The 24,866-nt window shown below is 39.8% G+C and overlaps 1 protein-coding gene across 4 annotated transcripts in view; it reads right to left on the bottom strand.

Moving 5' to 3' along the window:
• Window positions 1-809: 809 nt before the first annotated feature.
• The window catches only part of LOC144679844 (copine-3-like), a 750,377-nt gene continuing 726,320 nt past the window's right edge, over window positions 810-24,866 (bottom strand). For all 4 annotated transcript variants that reach the window (XM_078540694.1, XM_078540693.1, XM_078540695.1 and 1 more), the window contains 10 exons: window positions 24,188-24,277; window positions 22,999-23,097; window positions 18,714-18,800; window positions 13,243-13,302; window positions 12,550-12,683; window positions 12,028-12,082; window positions 11,886-11,937; window positions 5,050-5,183; window positions 3,766-4,002; window positions 810-1,824 (listed from right to left, as the gene is read on the bottom strand). In XM_078540694.1, coding sequence (XP_078396820.1) covers window positions 1,717-1,824; window positions 3,766-4,002; window positions 5,050-5,183; window positions 11,886-11,937; window positions 12,028-12,082; window positions 12,550-12,683; window positions 13,243-13,302; window positions 18,714-18,800; window positions 22,999-23,097; window positions 24,188-24,277 — 1,056 coding nt within the window. In that variant the 3' untranslated portion in view covers window positions 810-1,716. The remainder of the gene's footprint in view (window positions 1,825-3,765; window positions 4,003-5,049; window positions 5,184-11,885; window positions 11,938-12,027; window positions 12,083-12,549; window positions 12,684-13,242; window positions 13,303-18,713; window positions 18,801-22,998; window positions 23,098-24,187; window positions 24,278-24,866) is intronic.

Raw genomic sequence — 24,866 nt, 5'->3', positions numbered from 1 at the left:
AAGCACACATCAATCCCTCTAAAACATAACCCGTGTAGACAACAACTCTATGACTTTTGGCCTAGAAGATTTGTTTTAAAAATTTGACTTTTACATGGGTAAAGGAATTTCTTGCATTTCAAAGATGTATTTATTATTTAGTAACTTAGCTCCTGTATTTATTATACAGTCACTATTTTGAAATTTATACAGTAGCTATTATCTGGCTAAGATTTGCTCCTGAGTCTATTAAAAAAACATATAAACAATTACATTCATACAGCAGCGAATTCTGTTGTCAAAATGTCTTCGAGTGCTTTGCATAATGAATTGTTTTTAAGAGGACAATATAAGTAAAATATCTTGCATATTTTTACACAGTACTAGTTGTGCAAATTAGAAAATCTTAAACAAAAACAAAAATTGCTGGAAAAAGGAGAGATTGCCAAAGATGTCATGAACAAAAGATCAAAGGGGTGTTGACAGTGGTAATGTCTCCTTTGCCTCCACCTATCACTGGCCCTCTATCCAGCTTCACCTGTCCAACCCCCCCTTAAACAGCTTATATTTCACCACATTTCTATTTCTCTTTAGTACTGATGAAGAGTCATACGGACTCGAAACATTAACGCTGTCTTCCTCTCCACAGATGCTGTCAGACCTGCTTAGTTTTTCCAGCAATTTTTGTTTTTGTTTCAGATTTCCAGCATCCACAGTATTTTGCTTTTACAAAATCTTAAAATGCTTTCACCTGATGCTGTGGTGAATTTGGAGACATATGTAGTTAACTGGATATTTGAATTTTTAAATCAACAAGGATGGATAAAATGTTGTGTAGGAAGATCATTTAATTGAAAGATAAATACAAAGATGATGACTTATTGACATGCTTAAGAAGATCCATTCCATATTTTATTGCTGTCATTTTAAATTCAAGTTATAATTTTATATTCACTAGCTGTTTCTAAACTGCCAAAGTTCAAGTGACTAACGCAGTATACTCTTCATACAACAAAAATGTATGTCATGGAAAGGTAGGTTTATATCACTTTTATTAAGTACATAATATAACTTACTCTGGATTTATCATTTAGCATGTTTAAAAATGATTATTCAACTATTTATTTTTACAATTAAACATTTTAATAGTGCTAAAACATGAAAGCTCTAACCAATCTCAATTATTTAATAACAGCAGCTATTTCATATGTAAGTATTTGGCCCCAATCTAAAAATATAATGGAACATTTCCAAAGGAAAAAGTTATAAAAAATAATAAAACATCTGTAGAATAACTTATAAAATACGTAGCTAAATTTTAAAACAAAAGACTGCAATGCCTGGAGGTCTGAAATAAAACCAGTAAGTAGCTTTCAGCATTTATAAAATAGCCAGGTTTGACCTTTCAACAGAATGGAAACAATTTACAGAATTGGGCTAAAAAGCAGAAGCAACAGAGGAAACAATAGATACCACAATCTAGATATTTAATAAATTGAATGGCCTGTAGCTGATCAATTTAACCTAGTCAAATTTCATTATATTGTTTTATCAAAGTTATTCAAAATGTTATGATGGAAAAGAATTTAAATTCATCAGCATTTGAAACATTTTTAACTAAAAAATACATCATAAAAAATAAGTTTAGTGGCTAATACTGGCAGGATTGAAGAATTCTGCACTCCAGTGAATGTATTTGTAGGTTAAGCACTGAAGTCAGATCACACATTCAGATATTTAGGAACTTGGCTCAATAGGAGGACAGAGTTTGCGTGAGTTGAAGTAGCACATCACTTGTTGAGGTAATTCAGCCAGTACACTTTGTGCAAGAACTTCTTTGGGTGCCTGTTGAATGAGATGAGAATGTTATTAACTAGAAAACCCAACTATGAGGACAACAAGCAGCAAATCACAAACATCATACCAAATGTTTAGCCTACACTGTATCGTAGAATCATACAAGATAGAAGTCACTCAGTCCATTGTGTCCATGTCGGTTATTTGAAAGAGCTATCCAATTACTTCAACCCTCCAGTTCTTTCCACAAAGCCCTGCAATTTTCCCCCTCCAAGTATTTTCTCAATTCCTCTTTGAAAGTTTCTATTGAATTCGCTTCCACTACCCTTTCAAGCAGGGCATTCCAGATCATAACTTGCTGCTCTGGTTCTTTTGTCAATCATCTTAAATCTGCATCCTCTGGTTACTGACTCTACCAATGAAAACAGTTTCTCCTTATTTATATATGTGATGTTGCACATTCCATTTGCATTAAACTACATCAGTGAGAATAGTCGGATATTTCTGCTTTTCGCTCACCAGCCAGTGATTAAACTGAATGGTCAGAGAATTGCAGGTAGGTGAGTCTAGAAGCAGAAAACCCTAGCCAATGATTTTTTAAAACATATGGTCTGATGGAAGCCAACCATCTTGACAAGCTGGCTTCTTTCACATTAAAATGAAGTAATTCTACCAAATCAAAACAGGACTAAAAAGACCAGCTGGAATCTTCTTCCTTCCACTGCCCTCTGGGTGGAACTGGGACAGACAAAGCTGGAAAATGTAATGGGGATTCACATTCCACTGCAGTTTTCACAACCATTGAGTTTCTAGTTGTAAATGACAGATGATGCTCACTATATCTGCGCATACATGATTAGGCATATTGAAATATTCAAACAATGAAAATGCATCAACCATCTTTCCATCACTTGGTTGTTTGCCCATGGCATCCAGCATTGCTATGGAAGCAGAATGAGGAAACTTACATTTTAAAATCCAGAAAGCCTGGGTAATTGCCGGATTCAAAAATGTTAACAGTCTTACCAACACACTGCTGCAAATAAAACTTCAGTCCTAGTGCTGCTGGGTCCTTGTGGAAGTCAGAATGCCTTCCAAAGTTATTTAAATAATCCATTCTCACAAGATTAGCTGTGGTCAGGGGATACCTTATTGGAAAGCAAAAGCACCACCACATCAAAGAGGTGCCTCAATTCCACACCCAAGTGGAAAATCTGGCCCATAATGTTTTAATGCCAAAGATTTGCTGCAGCAACAAAATTGTAGCTTTGCTGGTATACGATTTCATGCTGATTTTGGAGCCTCATTCTTAATGTCAGTGTTTTGAACTTCTAATTGGCATAATCTGGCACAATCATTTTATTATGTCAGTTTGTTAAGAGACTATTCAAAGATGCCACAAAGTAGACTATGTGGGGTTCATCACACAGTTGACATTACCCTTTCCAGTGGAATTTAGCATTTTTTTTTTAAAAGTACACCAATAATGGCATGTTCAAAAACAATCCCTTTACCTGTATTCAACAATTCAAACTTCAGTATATGTATTGACATAACTGACACACCACAATCACATTATCCATATCAGATGGGCTTTCTTTTTGTAAAAAAAATTATTAAATGTTAGAACTAGCTAAAAAAAAATCCCATTACATAAACAGGCATGTGCAAATGAACAGCCAGGATGCAAAATTCTTGCAACTTTGTTACTTGCACCTTCTGCCATTGCATCTTCTTCTTGGAAGTATTACAAAGACATATGATCTGCTTCTTTTAGGAGTCTGTATCCCAAGGAATCACAGATGCATAATGTGTGATTTATTATCTCATTCATTTTCAATTTTACCAGTCACATTTAAAGATTTGAATGAATATGAATTATATGTCAGATTTTACAAGATTTCATACATTTGTCTAATCCAATACTTTATTTCAAGCCTGTGAAGTAAGGCTGAACTATTATTATAGTTGGACAGTGTGCATACTTACATTTTGAAACTTCCTATAAGGCACAAACTGGACTATATCCCGGATAGCTACTTCTCCTGTTGGTGATCTGAGAACACCATCATCACCATCCAGAAATTCCATGGTACTGAAATCTGCACCACCAACACCAATAATGATGATGGACATTGGCAATTTAGAAGCATTCACAATGGCCTGTCTTGTTTGATCTAAATCCGTTATCACTCCATCTGTTATGATTAACAGGATGAAATATTGCTGCCAAAATAAAAAAAAATCTACCATAAATAATTCATCAAAATCATACACAGCAAATGGATTAACTTGCCAGGATCAAACACAAAGCATAGCTTCTTAATGGATAGTTTAATTACAAAGATAGTGAAACAGGTGGATTATAACTGTTGTAATCATCACATATATGTTGAAATTGATTTTACTGTCTATACTGAACCTTGCATTCAACCTCATTTTATTTAAAAGCAAACCTCACTAGCAAAACATGCTAACAAGTTCTCTAAGTGTCCAAACTACATATAATCTTTGTCTAATAATATTCAAACATGAATATATAAATCAAATACCGGATTAAAATATTAATCACTTTCAGAAATTGTCAATTATTTCAGCAGCTTTTCAAGATTTGTAAAAGAAAACATCCATTCGTTTATGACGCACTTACATATGAGGACAATAGTTATTCAGGGCTCACAAATAAATACACTTCCTAATGTGGAGCACAGTCACACAGACCGAGAAGTTCAATCATAGTCTGTGCTGGAAAAGATGCTATAATTAGATTACAAGAAATGAGGAAAAAAGCAGGCTGATTCTTCTAATCACCTGCTGGAAAATGTGCAGCCAGGGAAAAATCAGTCTTGGCTATTATTTAGGGCTCTTCAACCACCCCCACCCAAATAGCTTAATGGCATTCAATATCCAGGTTCACAATGAACAGGAAGCATGTGGCACCGAGGCTGTTCCCTGTTCATGAAACTACATCCCAGCAAGAAGCCATGTCTTCAGCTAAAGAAGAGAAAAATATTTATCCAGGACCCTTTACCCTCTTGAAATACTAATACTATGATTATATAATGTCAATTACTTTCATTGTCCTAAACTTTTAACCCTTTGTTATCAATGATCTTTGAAATGCTAAACAAAAAAGTGTTGCCACTTTTTCCCCGTTCCAGTTTTGTGAGCACAGTTCCTTACTGAGACACTGGGTTACATGAGCTGTTTCCTAGCACCTGTTGAAGCTGCCTTATTACCAGTGGGTGTAACTGTAGATGTAAAAATACTTACTGAAGCTTTTGGCTGCTGTGCTGCTGCAGCTGCAAATCTTCCCACATGGTTTATTATTGGAGAGAAGTTTGTGGGTCCATATAACCTGACTTGAGGAAGACAACTGCGGTAGGCGTCAGCTATCCCCTGCACCCCTAAAGAACCCAATCAGTAACAAAGTATTAATAAATGAGTTTATTAAAACTCCATTTGGTGCCACTCCAACATCAGTCTCAAGTTCTGCAAGACACAGGACAGTGTCCTGATTGTGTTTTACCATGAAGGAACCATTATGAGGTGGTTGTTATTTAAGCAATCACAACATAGACTGAACACTTTGCATGCTCAGAATTTTCTTGAATCCAATGCTTCTAATTATAATGGTGAGTTATGGGGAATCACAATGAAGTACACAATTTACAATTTGTAGCGACCCTCTTTAAAAAAACTTAAGATGCTGATTATGCAAAAAAAAAGCCATAATTTTCAAAGTGGTTGCTAACTCAGCTACAATATAGCACTGGTGTGCATACCAGTTGTAACAGTGCTGCTTTCCAGAAGAGTTACTGCTTCAGAAGGACATATGCATGTGCTGTGTGTTTTCATTCTGGGGCGGTAATTATTTAAAAACTTTCTTTTCCCCACCCTTTGATTCTCTAGAAACAAAAACAATACACAGGTGAGGCTGCAGAGATCTTGCTTGCTTCTCTCCCATATATGTTTTCAGAATATTTTTGTTTGATAAATCACTAGCTTTAAGGTTATAGTGCCAAAGGTCAGCTCAGCTCATTCCTTAGCATCCTCAAGAGTCAAATGGTTCTGGGTGTAAATCGCAATTCACAACTTCAGCATAAACTAGGCTGGCTCTTCAGTACAGTACTGAAGGAGTGCTGCATTGTCAAAAGTTCTTTATAATTAGATGAGATGTTAAATTGTGCACCCGCCTTCCTGATTATATGTATATGAAAGGCCCTGTTGCATTTTCCACACTGGCAAGATATGTCGTTTGGTTGGTCCACCAATGTATCCAGGACAACTTCTCTCTTCATATTAGATATGATTATTTAAACTCACTTATACTGATCCTCTTATTTACCATTGGACAGATGAACACTGAAAAAAATGAGTCTTACCACCAGAAGTTTTTTATACTGAACCAAAATAACAGAATTAGGGGACATTATTAGAAGCTTAAGTCGCTGAACTAAAATAGGACTTTAGCAGCAGCCAGGAGTCCCAAAGATTGTGTTGCCTGCCCACTGCTGGGGTTAAGAACATCACTTCATGACTGGGGAAGAACTTGAAGCAGGAGTGCGGAGGGTCCAGTTGATGTGATCCACATAGGAACCAACAACATAAGTAGAACCATGAATGAGGGTCTGCTGAGGGAGTGTGAGGAATAATGGTACAATGGTAAAATGGTAATGGTAAAAACCAAAATCTCAACAAGGTAATAATATCTGGATTATTTGCATAGCGACAAACAGGTTAGAGGTTTAAATATACGGATTTTAAAAATGGTGTGGGGGGCAGGGGTTTCATTTCAAGGGGCAGTGTCGCCACTGATGGGAAACAAGGAAGTTGTTCAAGTGGGACAAATTCAGTTTAAACTGGGCAGAAACCAGTGTCCTGGTGAATCGAGTAGCTGGGGCAATGGACAGGGCGTGAAACCAGGGGGGGAGGATTCAGGGTAATTTTATAAGTTTAAAAAGAAAATTCAAGACTGTAGAATAGCGATTTGGGTAAAATAAATCAGATTGTGTCAGGAAGGGACAGAGAGCTTAACAAATGGTAATAGGGCAAATAGGTAATAGCGGAAATAATAAGAAGTTAAAATCAAAGGTGCCATATCTGCATGTTCAAAGAGACATGATCGCAGGAAACCAAGGTTGGGAACTAAATTTTTCAGGATATTAAACTTTTAGAAAAGTTAGGCAAAATGGGAAAGGAGATGGGATAGCCCTGATAATAAAAGATTAGATAAAGGGTCTAGGGAAAAAAGATTTTAACCTAGAAAATCAGGATGATGATTCAGTATGGGTGGAGCTAAGAAAGAACAAAGGGCAGAAAACACTGCTGGTAGTTTGCAGGCCCCCTAATAGTTAATTATATTGTTGTACGGAATATAAACCAAGAGATTAGAGGAGCATGTAACAAGGGTAACACGATAATCTTCACATAGACTGGGAAGACCAACTCATCAAAAGTAGCTTGAAGAATGAATTCATGGAATGCATGCGAGGTAACTTCCTAGAACAACACATTGATGAACCAGCTGAGGAACAGGCTGTTTTAGATCTATTGTATAATGAGGCAGGGGTAATTAGTAATCTTATGGTAAAGGATCATCAGGGTAGGATGATCATAATATGATGAATTTCATATTACGTCTGGGAGTAATGTGTTGAAGTCCAAAACTAGGGTATTAAATTTAAACAAAATCAATTATGGGGGTATTAATGGAGAGTTGGCCAAGATAGATTGGGACATTAGATTAAAAGATGTGAAAGTATGAATATACAGTCCCTTGAGGAATAAAAACTCCACTGAAAAATAGTACAACAATGGCTAACTAGAGAAGTTAAGGATAGTATTAGATCAAAGGAGGTGGCTTACAACATTGCCAAAAAGCAAGTAAGGCTGAGAATTGGGAGGGTTATAAAAATCAAAGCATGACCAAGGAATTGATAATGAGGAAGAAAATAGGACACGAGAGTAAACTAGCAAGAAATATAAAAACAGATTATAAGAGCTTTTACAAGCAAAAGGTTAGCAAAAGTAGTTGAAGGGGCAGAAATAACCATCATAGGGGATAGGGAAAATTTAAACAGGTGTTCTGTATCCATGTACACAGTAGAAGGTCTGATGAGAGTGAGGAACATAAAGTAATTAATATGAGTAACAAAAAAGTGATGGAGAAATTAATGAGATTGGAAGCTAACAAGTGATCGAGATCTGGTGGCTCAGGTGGCTGCAGAGGTAATAGATGGATTGGTTTTAATCTTCAGAATTCCTTAGATTCTAGAACAGTGCCCACAGATTGGAAGGAATTAAAAGAAAAAGCACTCATCACAGCTCAGGAATTTCTGGAACATGTTCAGAGGAGAATATCCCATCAGTCCTGGCAGTGCAAGGCCTACGAAGGTGACCCATGGATCCTGAAGCAAGGTAAGTCCAGGATCTTGGGTGGGGAGGGTTTGTGCAGTTTAGGGAGGGGTGCAGCATGGCGGGGGGAAACGCGGGGAGGGAGTGGTGGGTTCTAGAGAGAGGGAGGGTAGAAGGAAAGGGGGATATTACCTTAAGGCAGCTGGCCCCCACGCGTAAAGGAGACCCCCTGAAGATAGAACCATCCCCTTCCTTCATGCCCTGTGGAAAAGATTTTAAAAAAAGCAACCTGCCCATTCCCGCCCGACTACTCAGGCGACCCATGTTATCGTGTGGACTGCGGATTATCGTGGTCAATTGGCTTGTTAATAGGCTCAATAGACCCTTGATTTTTCATTTAGATATGGCAAGTAGGCTGCTGGTTTTGACGCCTGTGCACCACCCACCCCCCCATATTATGCAGGGAGTTCAGGGGTGGGAGGGAAGGTGGTGGGGGATTTTGTGTGACCCCACCAAAAACATGCCCAGTGGGAGCATGTAAAGTTCTGTTGAAGAGTCATGCGGACTCGAAACGTTAACTGTGCTCCCTTCCATAGATGCTGCCAGACCTGCTGAGATTTTCCAGGTATTTTTGTTTTTGTTTTCGATTTCCAGCATCCGCAGTTTTTTGCTTTTATCTTGGGGTATGTAAAGTGCTGCCCTGTCAGAGTGTGAGTGTATGTGTGTGCACGCGAGGGCGAAGGCGATGCAATAGCGAGGGCGAGGGCAATGCGAGGGCGAGGGCGATGCGAGAGCGAGGGCGATGCGAGGGCGAGGTTGATGCGACAGTGAGGGCGATGCGAGGGTGATGCGAGAGCAAGGGCGATGCGAGGGCGAGGGCGATGCAAGAGCGAGGGCGATGCGAAGGCGAGGGCGATGCGACGGCGAGGGCAATGCGACGGCGAGGGCGATGCGACGGCGAGGGCGATGCGACGGCGAGGGCGATGCGAGAGCGAGGGCAAAGCGAGAGCGAGGGCGACAGCGAGGGCGATGGCAATGCGAGAGTGATAGAGATGTGAGAGCAAGAGAGAGAGCAACCTTGAGAGTGTGAGCGTGGGAGAGAGTGAGACAGAACATCTCTCAGGGTTGTGACTCATACTCATATCCACTCACACAGTGGGTGAGGGCGGGTGAGTGAGCATCCTGAGACTGGGAGTGAGTCAGACACACACACTCTCACCTTTTCACACACTGATGGTCATATTTATTAATTAACTCATTTTTTAAAAACTACCAATTTATTGCTTTGACATTGCTTAATTTTTGCTCAGCAAGTTGTTTCCTTTCTTCGTACCTCAACTGTTTTTTTTAAAATTCATGTTTAATGTTGTGCCAAACCTTATCTTTCCGAAATTTATTCATCGGCCCCGTGAATAAGAAAAGGATTGATATGTGGCTCCTCATGTGAGAAAGCTGGATAAGCCTGACCTAGATTATCAGACCTTAATACCTTAAATTTTCCAGAATGCAAGAAGTTCAGCCTGTTGGTCTAGAATGCCAAGAGATCTGATATAATTGGGTACTTGGGAAAAAGTTTTGAACTATTTTTTTCATCCCATTAGAACATTTTTTTTTTAAATACACCATATGCAATTTATTAAAATGAAACATAGGAATGCTTTCAGCTCTGTCAGAAACACAAGTTCAAAATTACACAAATTGCCTTTTCTTTTAGGCCTCAAGGCAAAGACAAAAATGTATGATTGAACAAGTTGCTCGTTTCACAGTTGAGACATTTTGTTTTCCATTTCAGGATTTGAAACAAGCTCCCATAACTTGCTCCCCTTCCAAATCTTATCCATAATGTCAAAGCAGGCAAAGTCACAGATGGTGTTAAATTGAGAAACATAAGACTAAGAAGATTTCATGTTTGATGCTTGGTTTTTGTTGTATTAGCTGATCTCAACCAAAAAGTGGCAGTGGGAGTATTATAACTATAATCAGTGTCTTAGGCTGGACTGCTGTTAAATTAGCGAGGATGTTAGCTCCTTACAGCTATCAAGTAATCTTCAATCCCAGAAAGTGTCCATCTAATGCCAATGGTATAAATAAACAGGAATGGCTTTAGCAATGGTGCCTCTCTCAGTTGGAACAGTCTGCCAACACATTCATGGGCTTGTAGTGCTGGAGCACTGAGTTCATCAATGGAGCCATTAGCCATTTCATTCAGAAGTGGGGAGATAAGAGGGAATAAAAATTCCTGTGCTAAACATACATAGGTGTTTTTAAAGGCATTAGTGATAGGCATAAGGATCATGGGATTGGTTGCTGCAAAAAAAGTCAAGAAAGTCAAGTTAGGTTGGCACTGCAAAGGTCGGGTATCTAAAATAAGGAGACTTCCAAAAGGCATTCGATAAGGTGCCACATAAAAGGTTACTACACAAGACAAAAGCTCATGGAGTTGGCAGTAATATATTAGCATGGATAGAGGTCTGGCTAAATAGCAAGAAAGAGAGTCGGGAGAAATAGGTCATTTTCAGGTTGGCCAACTGTAACTACTGGAGTGTCACGTGGATCAGTGTTGGGGCCTCAACTATTTACAATGTACTTTAATGACTTGGATAAAAGGCCTGAAGTGTACTGTAGCCAAATTTGATGACGATATGTAGGAATGCAAGTGGCGAGAAGGAAATAAAGAATCTGCAAAGGAATATAGCTAACTAGGATGGGAAAAATGTGGCAGATGGAGTATAATGTGAGAAAATGTGAGGTTGTCCACTTTGGCAGGAATAATAGAAAAGCAGAGTATTATTTAAATGGAGAGAGATTGCGGAATGCTGTGAGATTGAAGGATCTGGGTGTCTTTGTACATGAATTAAAAACAGTTAGCAAGCAGGTATAGCAGATAATTAGGAAGCAAATGGAATGGAGACCTTTATTGCAAGGGGATGGGCTATAAAATTAGGGAGGTCTTGCTACAATTGTGCAGGGCATTGGTGAAACTGCTGCTAGAGTACTGTAGACAGTTTTGGATATACTTGCATTGGAAGCAGTTCAGAGAAGGTCCACTAGGCTGATTCCTGGGGTGAAGCTGGTTGAGCAGGTTGAGCCTTTACCCATTGGAGTTTCAAACAACGAGAGGTGATCTTATTGAAACATAACATTCTGAAGGGGCTTGACAGGGTAGAGGCTGTGAGGTTGCTTCTTCCTCATGGAAGAATCTAGAATTGGGGGCATAGTTTAAAAATAAGGGGTCTCCCATTTAAAACGGAGATGAGGAGTATTTTCTTCTGTCAAGGGGTCATTAATCTTTAGAATTCTCTTCCCCAGAAAGCAGTGGAAGCTGCGTCATTGAAAATACTCAAGGCTGGGTTAGACTGATTGTTGATCTACAAGGGAGTCAAGGGTTATGGGGGGTGGGGGTGATGGGGGCAGCATCAGGCAGGAAAGTGGAGTTAAGGCCACTATCAGATCAGCCATGATCTTATTGAATGAAGGAGAAGGCTCAGGGGGTCATATGGTCTACTCCTGTTTCTATTTCTTACAATCTTATAATGCTGTACAGCAGAATATTTATAATTTGTTCGAAATTGAGTTTTTAAAGATATCCTTTCAAAACAGGCATCAATTATTTTGATGTCACATGACAACAAAGTAATGTCACATGAACAGTTCCACATCTTAGTTGGAATCACATCATTGCTTTAACAACACCTTACCCTTCATCCTCCCCATGTTAAAAAGCTATTACAAAATAAATATATGTTTCATACCTCCGCAAAATGGGTTTTCAGGGTTGAAGTTAAGTGGAAATTCGTGTGATACCTACAGGAAAAATGTCACTGTATAGAATGACTTGTATACACAAATAAGGTATTTGAATAAATCTTTTATATACAAATGGCTTATTTTTACCTGCCAGTTAGGGGGTATTTGTGCACCAAATCCAAATGCCGGGAATAATTTGTCTCTGTGAATATACAACTATAATTAGACATCTGTCTGTAAATTACTGGAGAAAGAGAATGCACGACTGAGGATAAAGTATTCCAGCATTAACATGTAAATTAGAAGCCAGATAACCAAACTGTGGCACACAAATTATTGCATATTAGTTATAAAAAGGGATCGTGGAGTATATCGTTGTTCCACAAACTGTCCCATCATAATAACCTACATCTTAAGGATTGCAAAGACAGAACCTGGCTTTTAATGGCAATCGAAACAAAATGTTACCAGGTCTCACCACTGTTACAAAAGCATAATCAAATGTAAGTCTGGAGCCTCACAGTACTCTATTTTACATCATACCCACAGATTAGAATATGTATTATACAGCTTTTATCTTCATTGGAAGATAGAATTTTCTACTTTAGTTTTGAGGAGAAACTTGAAATGAAACACTGTAAATTGACGAAGGATAAAGAAATTCATTACGTATCATAGTCTTGAATTATTATTCCAATGGACCAGATTGCCATCAGGTATTCGTTAAATCCATTGGGATTTATAAAATGTAGAGAGTTGGGTGTACGTGGATCTCCATTAGAGCCTGTGAAATCAATGCCAACCTGCAATTTGTAAACATGGAAACAATGACTGGAAGTAGGAAACGAATTGAACAGCATGCAGATGCTCGGATTAACATTCATCTAAAAAATATTATAGTTAAGTAGCATAGGAACATTTATGGTCAGAATTAAGGCTTTACTTATCAAACAGTGTAAAATGCTTTTCTATCAAATATTGATTAATGTTAAAAACAGGGATTTTAATTTATCAATTGTTTTACTAGGATACTTGAATGAACATTTCTGGAAATTGAGTATCATGCTCATTGTAAGTATAATTATAATTTGTAAGTATAGTTATCTTACAAACAGATTAACTTTTTCTGATATGGTATCAAACAGGAAAGAAAATCACCGTGGGACAAAAAGACGAAGTATACACAATTGGAAGACCAAAAAAACACAAAAGTAATTTGCCAAAATTGTTAATGCTACTCTAATATCAGCTCTAGTTCTTTTAACTATAATACTTCATATCCTTTTGCTTTGAGAATCAGAAGAGGCCGAGGTGTGACCAAACCTACATTGTTCATTGCATCAACCAGGATGTTTTACTCACAGTAAAGTTCAGCTGACAGCCACCCATAATGTAATCCAGGAATGTATACTCTTTCACGATCTGCAAATTAAACACTGTTTTAGTTCTTTAAAACTTGAACCTTGTTTTATCTCAGGTTTTCCAGGACTAATTTCTGGAAGCATTTCTTCAGGAAGACAGGGCCTTTACAGAGGATTTTAAACTTCACCTCTCCTACCCACTTTCTATTTGATGCAAAAATTGATGATTGAATTTTGCTCTTTGAAAATAAAACTATATTTTATTAAAGTTGATATGCGTTTATTCATAGTTCCAGAGAGACAAAGACATTTATTTATGTGGCTGTGATACCCATTTATCCAATGAAAAGGAGTATTTTTTCAACCACAAAACAATGTTTCCAGAGATCCAAAAGAAATTCTGTCAGATCCAGGACCTTCCACTACTGCTGTTAGACTCTTTCCATTTCCCCTTTGCTCTACTAAGAGACCCCGAGAAATGTGGTGTTCATTTTGGAGAGCTTTGGAATTAGATGCATCATGAAACAGGAAAAATACTAATACAGCAGCAGTATTAAAGCAACTCAAACATCAGGAGTTTAAAAAAATCATAACAGGGAAGGAAAAGAAATACAAAGGGCGGAATTGTCCCAGAATTACACTAAGTATGGTAGTAGCCATGAGAAACGTTTTATCCATCGGCCACAATAGTGGGTTTCTGCACCATGTCATTTAAGCACCATCGGCTTCCCTCATTAATTATGCAGCCACAAGAAACATACCATCTCTCTGGCAGGCAGCCTCTGAATCAGCTGCTGCCCCGTTACCTCACTGTTTCCTCACTCTGGGTGCCATATCTAAACTGCAGCCGCCCACACAGCTCTCAACGCTTGCAGCCCAGGACTACTCCAGTGAAGACATGGCCCTGAAAGCCAAGAAGAGTTCACTGGAATGTCTTTTGGAGGCCGGCCATGATGTCCTCCACCCCTGCTCAGGCCACAGGAGGTCCAGTAAAACCATCACTCCGGCTTGGGAGGTGGTGGCATTGGTGATCAGTGCCAGCACTGTACAGAAGAGGGCTAGCTATCCAGTGCAGAAAGAGGATGAATGATCTTATCCATGCTGCCAGGGCAAGGCAACCATCTCATCACTCTAAACTCTCACACTCACAAGGCCATCACACACTGAATGGCATCTCACTCACTGCCGACTCAAGGGACTTCACCACTCACTCTCTCTCACATACACCATCACATCTCCATCTGGCCTCATCTCCTCTGGAGACTGCCTCCTCAGCCCCCACCACCTTGAGCTACTTGCACAGATCACTATGTGCCCCCACAGAAAACCCTGGGATACCCCCTTTCCCCAGTACAGCCCTTGTCCTGCAGCCTTTTCCCTTGCCTGAGGCCACTTCTCCCCCTTCCCCAGGCAAGCCCTAGCCCTGCAGCCATTGAAAAGGCGCCCCCACCTTACGGCTGGTCTGGTAGGTAGAGACCTATCCATGAGCCCCCCTAAAAGTGACGTGACGTTGCCTGCGAAGCCTGGCATTGATGACTGAGAGTGCTGCCTGAAGCAAGATGGGCAAACAAACCTCGAAGTCCCGGACGAAGTGCAGCTCACCTGGTGCACATCGCTTATGTAAAGTTGTGAAACACGTCGGTGTAATTTCCGGCTGATCCGGGCGAGCAGAACTTATAATGAGATGCTAAAATATTGAAATTAGGTTCCCAATGTGTGACGGCGGGAAACACGGCCGGCCATTGAAAGGTGGAGCAGACAATCGCAAACTGGTTTTACGATGCGCGAAACCAATTTTTGCGATCCCCCAATAGTTTCTGCTCCCGCCCACTATGATGCCTGCTGCAAATGGGAGTGGACAATTCCACCCAAATAACAGGAGCAGGGATAAAAGCAAACAACAGTGACATACTTACATACACAAAATCCAACAAAGCAGGGCAAAAACAAACACAAACACCAGCTTTGGATCAAACACTAATGAAAACAATGAAAAATAAGTATCAAGGGTAGGTGTTTATAAAAAGATTTAACAGCCATAGAAACCAGAGGTTTACAGTAAAGGAGATGGCCATTCTGCCCATCATTTCTACACCAACTCTTTGCTAGAGCAATCCAAAAATAATCTCACTGCCCTGCCCTTACCCCATAGCCTTACATTTGTCTCTGTTTTCCTACAAAAGGGTTGTGGGGTGTTGGTTGCAGATCGGTTTGTCTTAAAGAAGTCTCCGTAGTCTTCTGTAGCTTAACAGTAAGTCCTCATTAACTATTAGAACAATTTACACAGGTACAGTAAATAATGCAGGCTAGGAGCTGTCTCCATTCTTTGGTCTACACACATCTCTGCTCAACACCATACTGACCCCTGGGTCTGGATCATGTGCCTTCTTACATCACTGTGTGGGCAGTACTATACTCAGTCCCACATTAACCCTATATGTGTCAAACCTTTATACTACACCTCCTCCAAAGTCCTTATCCAATGTATTTGGAGTTACACTAGCTTACTTCATGTCTTACATTTTTATCACTCCTACACATTTATGGTTGTTACGACATTATCACTATTATTACATTACCACTACCCATCTCTCCCCTTCAAGACTGTGAATGTAAAGGTTTCCATGATATAGTGCCTCTGTGTCTTTGTTGCCTGACAAGCTGGACTGAGGGTTGGCCACTGCACCAATGTTTTAGTCTCTCCCCTTAAGACTGTCCTGTGTTGCTCACAAATTTCTGACTGTCTAACTATCTGGATTGCCTTTTCCAGGGTTAGATCTTCCTTACTTGCAGGAGGCCAGAGAGTGCATCATCTATTACTCCAGCCGCTATTCTGTCTCTGATGAGTTCAGACTTTAAGTCTCCATATTCACAACCTCTGTCATCCTATACAGATCATTGATGAATGAATCGACTGGTTCCGTGGCAATTGGACTCTCTTATTGAATGCTTTCGACTGCTTTGTTTCTTCTTCGATTAAAATAATTGTCGAATGATTTTAATACCTCTTCGAATTCTGCTGCGATTCATTAATTCCCTGTCCTACAATGATATTGCCTGCGATCAGGCCTATGTTTATTTAAACCTGAAGTATTGCTGTATCTTAAGAACCTTTCCTCCAAAGTCCTCAATGTGGTGTTTGGTCTGGGCCTTAGTTTGGTTTGGTTTGGTTTGAATTGACTCAGAAGTGTGGAATTGTGACCCATGTTCAAGATTTTTCAAATGCACATTCAGCTTTAAGAGCTTTATGATCTTCAAGATGGCGTCGCCATTCACTCGGAGACAAAGGGATTTCCCACACTTGGTGGTTTTGGCGGGCTCTGCACAATGGCGATGGTGCTCTTCTTGAAAAAAAAATATTAACAATGGCTGCCTGCAGACTTCTTTTGCTCAGTGTTTTGCTTTTTAGACTCAAGTCCGTTGAATTGGAGCTTCTGCTTGCTGTTTCCTGAGCTGAACAGTCGTGACATTTTCAAAATACTTAACTAACCTTTTCTTTTTTTCTTCGGTTGAGTTCGGATGCCACATGCTTAGTCTCCGACCTGGGCATCAGTTTTTAGCAACGGGTTTCTTTCAAACGGCACTTTTGATACTGAATTACTTTAAAGCTATCTCCGGGCTTGCTGCATCCTGGAATTTTAAAAGATTTAGCTCACCCTTGCAGATTCTGTCAACTCTGCACTCTGAAACTGGACCTGAGGAGATTCACATCTTCTGCTGCAGTAAGGAATTTTGAATCGCTGCTTTCAACTTCCAGCTCCTTCTCTAGAGTTTTTTCTGGTGATTTTCCCCCTGTGCTTCTGCTTCTAAGGAGCTTCTTTTCAGGTCAGAATGCTTTGTTGAATTTTTCTCAGTCTTCCAGCATTGCGGTTTGGTCTTTGCATTTTAGTAGGGTTCTGGGTTTTTATCCCCTTGCTGCCACCATGTTGTGGGGTGTTAGATACAGAAAGGCATGTCTTAAAAGAAGTCCCCATAGTTTTCCGTAGGTTAACAATAAGTCTTTATCAACTGCTCTAACCATTTACACATGTACAGTAAAGGGTACAAGCTAGGAGTTGCTTCATGCTTAGGTCTACAGGCGTTGGGTCTGCATCATGTGTTCTCTTACATCACTGTGTGGGCGGTACTGTACTCAGTCCCACATTAACCCTATATGTGCCAGACCTTTATACTACAAAAAGGAGCAAATGACGATAATGATCATCACCTCCCATTATCACCATTTCGCTTTTCACCATCAGATCCTAATGTCCCAATGTCCCTCCCACTTCACAACTAGTCCTCATAGCCACATCTCCTAAAATTCCCAAATTTCCAACCTGTTCTCCTGGCATTAGCAGCAAAACAAGCTTTTAATTTCTAGAATTCTTCCACTGTATTTGCAATCAGAAAATACAAAATAATTAGTTTATAAAACTCAGTGCTTGCTCTACTCGGGCACAAATTGCAGTCACAAGCCACAAGGCTGCTGGGCAGGGGTTGCCTTTCTGACAGCTGGAGTATGAGAGGGGAAACTTGGTCTATATGCTTTCTCTGTACAATTCTTAGCTTATACCCGTTACTCCTACTCTCCCTCCCATCCTAAGCATCCAGCTTTAAAAATCAAACTGAGCTGGGAAACAAGCTTTTAAGTTTTTTTTTAAAATCCCCCAAAACACTGTTGTTTCTTGATCATGAACCAGCAAGAACAGAAATGCATAAATGCCACCTCTGAAGATCTAAAGAGAGATCCAGCTAAGGCTGCATGGTGGCTTTGCAGAGACATAGGACAGCAACAGAAAACAATGTGGAAGAGGTGGCAGAGTGCATATGTCCCCTCATCGTCCTTCACCATATCACCTCGCTGCCATCCCACCTCTTCCTTTCCTGCATTTTTTTCTCCTCCTTTTTTCATTCCTGCCTTCCCCTCTTCTGGCAAGCATTTCCCCTACTCCATCTCCCTTCACCCCTCTTTCTCACCAACCCAATGATTCCTTCTATCCCCTCTGTCCCCTTACCCATATGCTACAGTTAACCCTCCCAGGGGGCCTCTGGCACCTGCTTCACCGTTTTCCAGTACTGAGCTGGGAAAACAACACCTTAGTTTTTACAGCATCATTAAGCATATAATGTATTTGCCAAATAAACAGGCTGCAAACACATTGTCAGCATAAAAACTAAGCTGCTGACTCAATGCTGCAGCAGTCCTGGGGGCCAGAAACAGAGCTGCTGAGGCTCTAGGAAGCTGTTGGGTTGGAAGATGGAAGGTAAGCAGCAGCTGTGGCTTCAGGCACAAAATAGCAAACTGAGGATAATGGTTGTGACAGAATAGAGTGCAAGAAAGGAGAAGACAGGGAGCAAGAAAGTGACAGGGATGATAAAGCAGAAAGAAACAGAAGGGATGAGAACAAAAAAAAAACAACAAACTAACCAATCACTGCAGCAGTCAGGATAAAATCCTTCAATAACCAAATAAGGGCCAACATTTCTTACCTGGCATAATTTAAAACTCACTATTCCTGAGTTTTTGTAACTTTTCTTTTTCTGTTTCTTCTTTGGGTTAATACATTCAAACTCTGCCTGCAAGAGAATTACCATGAGCAAAGTGATTGCAAATCATAAGATGAAATCATAAGGCGTTCAGGCCAAACACAACTAAATTAATCCATTAAAATCATCACCTTCATCATAAAACCAAGGCCATGTCAGTAAGTTACTGCAAAGAAAGAACAGCCAATGTAACCTTATTCACAGGTATAACCTGCGAATGCTCTGCTAGAAGTGAGAAGCAAAAAGTAAGTTTCAAAAGAGGAATGTTGCAATATTGTGTTACATTATTTTTCCAAAATCTCCTTCCTCTTTCCCCTGCTCCACACACATATGCTACAAAACCTACCCATATTTAAATAGCGCTTTTAACTTAGAATCTCAAGATGCTTCAAAACAATAGGCAGAATTTTGCCCTTGGTGGGTGGGCAGGCCCCACCAGCTCGGCGGCGGGCGGGCAGCCGATCCCCGCCACCGAAACGGGGCCCACAGCCATTTTGAGTGGGCAGGCCAATTAAGGCCCACCCAGCAGCCTGCCCGACTTCCTGTGCGGGGGAGGGATTCCCCAACTGTCAAATTGCATTCTTTCGTGCATGCGTGCGAAAGAGTGCACATCTCCCTGAGACTAAGTGCTGTCTCAGGGAGATTAATGACAGTCTAAAAAACTTTAAAAATAGAAAAATAAAAAAATGATTAACATGTCCCCCGTCACGTGACAATGTCACACGAGATGGGACATGTTAATAAGAAGCACAGAAACTTTATTAAAGTTTTAAAAACGGACATGAAACCTCATCCCGCCAGTGGATGAGGTTTCATGTATTATCAGAAGCCCGCTGGGGCTCCTGGCCTGCCCGCCAGCCTTAAGGTTAGATGGGCAGGTCCTTTAATTATCTTAATTATCCTGTCAATGGCCTTAATTGGCCATTGACAGGTTGGTGGGTGGACAGCTGATTTCGCTGTCCGCCCGCCTTCCTAAAGATTTAAATGGACCGGGATGACGTTGGGGGTTCCTCCCGACATCATCCCGCATCATTTTCGTATCGGCGAGCGGGCCCCGCCCCCAACTCGCTGACAGGAAAATTCTGGCCAATGTTACCAAACAAAATTTGTCATCTGCCATGTAAGGATATATTTGGATGATGCTCAAAAGCTTGGTCAAACAGATAGGTGCTAACAAGTGCCCTGAAGGAGGAGAGGGAGGTAAAAGAGCAGAGAGATTTGAGGGAGAGAAGTTCCAGAGTTTAGGGCCTTGGCAGCTAAAGGCTCATCCACCAGTGGTACAGCAGTTAAAATCAGGTTTGCGCAGGAGGCCAGATCAGAGGAGAACAGAGATCTTGGACAGTTATAGGGTGGGGAAAGAGGCACAGTGATAGGGGGGACCAAGGTCATGGGAGGGATTTGAAAACATGAATCAGAATTTTAAAATAAAGATGTTGATTAACTGCAAGCCAATGTAGATTAGCAAGCGGAGCAGTGATGGGCGAATGGGCCTTGATGCGAGTTATGATATGGGCAAGAGTTTCAGATAAGCTCAAGTTTTTGTAGGGTAAAAGATGGGAGGCTGGTCAGGAGAGCATTGGAATAGTTATGTCTAGAGGTAACAAAGGCATGGATGAAGATTTCAGCAGCAAATGAGCTGAGGTGTGGTGGTGGGGGAGGGGTCGGTGGCATCAAGTGTTATTATGGAGATGGAAATAGGTCTTGGTTATGAAGTAAATGCAGTCAAAAGCTCATCGCAGGATTAATTATGACACCAAGTCTGATCTGGATTAGCCCCAGGAAGTTGTCCGGAGAGGGATGGATTCAGTGGCCATGGAATGGAGTTTGTGGTGGGGATTAAAGCTTCAGCCTGCTCAATATTTAGTTGGGAGGAAATTTTTGCTCGTCCAGTACTAGATAAGCAGTGTGACAAATTAGAGACAAGGGAGTGGTCAAGAGAGGTGGGGTGAGATAGAGCGGAGTGATGGCAGCGCGAACATATGCAACTTGACACTACGTTTTGGATAATATTGCTGAGTGGCAGCATGTTAGTGAATGAGAAAAGAAAGGGGATCAATGATGGATCCCTGGGGTACGCTATAGGTAACAGTGTGGATGACGGAGGAGAAGTCATTACAGATAATTCTCTGATTACGACTTGTTAGATATGAATGGAGCCAGCTAAATGCAGTTACAACCCAGCTGCACAGCGGTGTGGAGTATTTTCAACCATGAAGAATGCTGCAGACAGGTTGAGAAGAATAAGGAGGAAATTGTTTATCATGGTCACAGTTACATAGGGTTTAATTTGTGACTTTTATAAAGACTGTTTCAGTGCTGGAAGCCTGACTGAAGGGGTTCAATCATGGAGTCTTGGTAAGATGGGCACAGGTTTGATAGTCAATAACATGTTCAATGACTTTAGGAATGGGGCAGCAGTTTGCAAGAACTTGGGGGGGGTGGCGGGGGAGTCAAGGTTAAATTATTTTGTGGGGACTGTGGATGAATGACATCAAACTTGTTCAGGAAAGGGACAATACCTGAGTAGAGGAATCCATTAACAATATCAGCTAAGGAGGAGGCCAGGAAGGGAAGTTGGGTGGTCAGTAGTTTAATGGGGATAGGATCAAGGGAGCAGGAAATGGGTCTCATGGACAAGATGAGCTCAAGAGGGGGCATGAGAGGGGATGGAAGAGAAACAGAAAGATGCAAGTTCAGGGCTAGGGCATGGGGCAGCTTTAGGAGAAGTTTGATCCAGTGGGCTAGAAGGGAAGGAAACAGCAGAGACAGCTGAATGAATTAGCTTGTGAGTGTGTTTATATTTCCCCATTTCTTGCTCTCCTTCATGAAACAATTCCACTAGTATTCCAGGCAACTAAATCAACAATGGCTAAAGAGTGAAAATATGTAGTCAAAAATTCTGATGTAGACTTTTTCTATGAAATATACAGGACTAATTGACGCACCTAAAAGTGTCCTCAACAGTAAAAAAAGAAAATCAGATCTATTCGACAACAGGATGATCACAGTTACATAAGATGTCATTTGTGGCTTTAATAACACAGAACTATCAAATACTAAATCATATAGAAACAGGCATCACCATCACAGGATCAAGTTGTCAGAGTTCTCACCCACAAATTTACAATACGTACTCATGGCAGTCCATCTACATCATCATGGGCAAGCACTCATAAAGTCACCATTATTTACATGCTTCACTGAATGCATCATTATTTCTTCTGCCCTTTAACCTGCCTAAGTGGAATTTTACAAGGAGGTAACATTTCTTTGATTTGCTTAGTTATCCTTTGTGATTTGCTTAGTTATCCTTTGTGTAGTGAAAAGCCACTGTTTGATCGCACCAACAAATTGCATTTATATTGAGCCTTTAAAGCTCAAGTAAAATGCTCCAAGGTGTTATGCAGCAGCATTATCAATTAAAATATGACACCTAGCCACACGAGGAGATTTTAAGTCAGATGACTCAAAGCTTGGTCATAGTAATAGGATACGCATACTTAATATGGCCAAAAGAATTAGCCACTTTGTGACAATTTTAAACAAGTCATATTTTGATATATGCTAAGTGCTGTGAGAGTTATCATCAAATATAACTCAAGAAAGTCAAAATCAACACAGGCTTGTTTAACATTTAAAAGTATTTGAGAATTTAGGCAGTATTAAAATACAAAACAGCCAAAAAATGTAGGAAACGAGAACTTTGCATACCCTGTGGGAACCTTTGCCTGCGATCAGAAATTGTGGCATTTGGTGACCTAATTTTCATTAGTTATTGGTCAAATAAATGGGTGCAACATACACCTGAAGTTCCAATTTGTCTCCCCAGTGGGCAAAGCACTCCAGTGAATGTGTCAAGTCTGAAAATTACTCCTTTAGTTTATAGATTTAAAAGCATGAGAAATATTGCAATTCATACCTCAACAAAAATAATAAAAATGGACCATAAATGCGAGATAATTAGTAATAAATCTAATAGGGACATAAGGAGAAATTTATTTTACTTATAGAGTGGCTAGAATATGAAACTTGTGACTACAGGAAGGTTGAGGTAAATAAAGCTTAATGCTTTCAAAAGGAAACTAGATCGGTACATGAGAGAATTGGGATAAAGATATTCTGAAAGGTTGAGATGAGGTAGATGGAATAGGAAGAAACTTGTGTGGAGCATAGACTAGTTGAGTGAATGGCCTGTTTTCAACACTATATATTCTATATACAAACCTACCGGCGAGCTGTAGGATGCTTCTTGTAGCTTAGTCATATTAGTCTCAAATATTCCAATTAGGTCATGTGATCCATCATTGTCATAGTCATAGCAATCCACCTGAAAAAGATTAAATTAAATTTTGTTGTAACCTGAAAAATTGCTATTTTCAAGTTTCCACACTTCAATCTGCTGTATAAATGGGCCTATCGTTGTCAATCGATGCAACATTCCTCTATGCATTACTCTTTTGTTGCCTGTAGTAGTACTGGTTATAATTCTCATTGCAAATCTGCAACAAAAGCCTTGAGCAACTCAGCAAGCTTATTGCCAAATCATCTTTGTGAAGTATCAGAAGTAATCAGAGAGACAATAGCTGACATTTTTTGTGCAACTAACCCAAAGATAAGGATTGAGGAATAAAAGATCATGATTTAATGGCCTCTATTTTATAAGAATTGGTCATGAAGTGTTATCAACACTTGGAACCTGAGCTCCCTAAACTACCTTATTTATATGCATCAGCATTGCTAACCTGTCAGATCCAATATACATTCAAATTTTATTTCAATTCATACGCACCTAATGAAGAGAGTTCGTTAAAACTGGATGGATGAGTCATTGGATGAGGACAGCACTTAAATTAAACTACTTATTCCCTGGGCAGCAAGAACTTATTTAAGCAACATGAGTATATGACAAACAGGCAAAGACAGTGCCTATGTAAGTGTCTGCCAAGCTTTGATTTAGCCTAAATCTGAATGTTTTATAAAAAGTAGAACTACTTATAGAACTAATGCCAACAGTTAGAGTTGAAGATTGGTTTTCTTTCTGAGTGGCCTTTGTTTAAGAATCTTCTCACTTCAACTCATGACACCTAAATGTTCCCAATCCATCCATCACATATGTTCAAAACCCCTCTGTCACTGCTTGCTAGTACAACAAAATTTAACCAAGGACAAAAATATATATCTACTATATTGCTTTATTTACTTCACTCACAATTGAATACATTCTTTCAGTCTGGTCAAATCTTTACAAGAATACTAATGGCAATGTCAATATTCAGGTAGACACATTTGCCGATGTGATTTTATACTAATCACTATGAAAGATAATCAAAGTACTGTGTATTTTCAAACTGTTTTTGTTGAATCAATATTCTTAAAAAGATGTTGTTTCCCCTTCAATACAGATAAATGTAAAGTACCTTGATAGACCTCTGTAAGTCACCATTACACAGAGATCGCAAAGGGATTCTAAAAGGTTTCCAACTTGGATTCAGGTTGTTCTTTATTACCTAAAAAGTGAGGTAGGAAATATGATAACATAATATCACAAAAATGTTGCTTTGAATTTAAAAAAAAAATCCCTTGTAATCTGTGTGGAAGTTCAACAGGTTCCTCCATTGATTTTGTGAGGGTAGCTTGATAAACATTGAAGTGCTATCTGTCCCTGGAATACAGCTGATATAAGAATATATTTTATCTGAAAAAATATTATCACTTCTTTTGTTATTATGAACATTGATTCCTGGTTAAGTAAGTGACAGGCTGAAAAAGCTAAACTGTACTTTTCTGCTCTGAAGCTTCAGACGGCCACTTGCACCGTCCCATTCAGTTCACTAATACTAACACTGAAAGTTGAGAGGTTAGTGTCAAATGGTTTGTGGTTTCAGTAAGTTTTCAGATATGAGAAGTGAAATCCCAATTTATCATTGTGAGACTATCACAAACATTAAATATTTATCTATATGGGAAATAAGATTCGAGAGTCTTATGGTGTTATTGGCCATTTTAAAGTTGCAGATTACTAACACATGGGGCAGGATTTTCCCCCCATCGGGGGCGAAGTTGAATTGCGGGTGCACACAGGCGCGTCTCCGATCG

This window comes from Cetorhinus maximus, chromosome 4, assembly GCF_964194155.1.
Source record: "Cetorhinus maximus chromosome 4, sCetMax3.hap1.1, whole genome shotgun sequence".
Taxonomy (NCBI): domain Eukaryota; kingdom Metazoa; phylum Chordata; class Chondrichthyes; order Lamniformes; family Cetorhinidae; genus Cetorhinus; species Cetorhinus maximus.
Note: the sequence above shows the minus strand (reverse complement) of the source record. Positions and strands in the feature narration are given on the sequence as shown.